This window comes from Puntigrus tetrazona, unplaced genomic scaffold (genome assembly GCF_018831695.1).
Source record: "Puntigrus tetrazona isolate hp1 unplaced genomic scaffold, ASM1883169v1 S000000280, whole genome shotgun sequence".
NCBI lineage: Eukaryota > Metazoa > Chordata > Actinopteri > Cypriniformes > Cyprinidae > Puntigrus > Puntigrus tetrazona.
This window is the reverse complement of record NW_025047941.1, coordinates 1-872: the sequence shown is the minus strand read 5'-3', so window position 1 is coordinate 872 and position 872 is coordinate 1. Positions and strand designations below refer to the sequence as shown.

At 39.1% G+C, this 872-nt stretch overlaps 1 protein-coding gene across 1 annotated transcript; it reads left to right on the top strand.

The window, feature by feature from the left end:
- Nucleotides 1–115: 115 nt before the first annotated feature.
- On the top strand, nt 116–790 carry LOC122333438 (39S ribosomal protein L38, mitochondrial-like). Its single transcript, XM_043231036.1, has 2 exons — nt 116–418; nt 505–790. Exons 1-2 carry the CDS (start codon nt 131–133, stop codon nt 643–645), a joined length of 429 nt encoding a protein of 142 aa, XP_043086971.1. The 5' UTR covers nt 116–130; the 3' UTR covers nt 646–790.
- Nucleotides 791–872: the final 82 nt, after the last annotated feature.

Here is an 872-nt window from a genome sequence, read left to right as displayed (position 1 = left end):
TTTTTTTTGTTTTTGAATTCAGGACAAACAAATAAACTCTATCCTAGTGTGTATTTTAATAGTACATCACAAATGCATAATTAAAATGCTGTAACAGTGCAAATTGTCCTATAATTCACTTTAATAGTAAATGTATACATTAGTGGGCTTAGTGTTACAGAAGCATCACACTATCAATAATTTAAGTTGGTGTTTTCTTATTTCCTGGCTCCCAGTCCGCATCCCCCTCGACAGAGTAAAGACGCAGTGGGAGCAGACGAACGGACCGTACCACATCCAGAGGCTCGCCGAACACTACGGGATATACCAGGACCTCTTTCCCATGGCGTACTTTGTGCCGCGGGTCATGCTGCGTGTGGCGTACGGAGAGGACGGCGGCGCCGCAGTGCATTATGGGAACCACCTAACACCGAGTCAGGTGAGGACTCGAGACGCGTCGCGACGGTTTCCGTTTGAAATCAAGAAAACTGACTTTGATTTGCGCCGTTTGTCTGAAATCCTCAGGCGGCACAAGCACCTCGGGTACATTTTGAAGCGGAAGAAAAATCTCTCTGGACGCTGCTGCTGACCAGCCCAGGTACGTCAACATTTTTACATCTTTATCTTTTAAATTACATTTTACGTCTAGACATCTGTATTACGTAATTCCAATGACAGTGTGTGAAAGTGTGTGTCCAAATGTGGTACACTTTAGTTTTGGTAAAACTATACTTTTGTTTATTTATTTATTTAATAAAAAATCGTATAAAAATACATGTAATTTAACTAGCTAAAATATTTTGAGAATTTGTTATAATTGTTTTTTATATACATGGTGGACAAAATTATAGTAGTATTTCCACCATTTAAAACAAAAAAAAAAAGCCAGTTAT

Bases quoted from the DNA above. Each gene is read 5' to 3' on its own strand.
- LOC122333438 (XM_043231036.1), top strand. From the start codon at position 131: ATGTATACATTAGTGGGCTTAGTGTTACAGAAGCATCACACTATCAAT. The intron at 419-504 runs GTGAGGACTCGA...TGAAATCCTCAG, and splicing joins ACCACCTAACACCGAGTCAG to GCGGCACAAGCACCTCGGGT.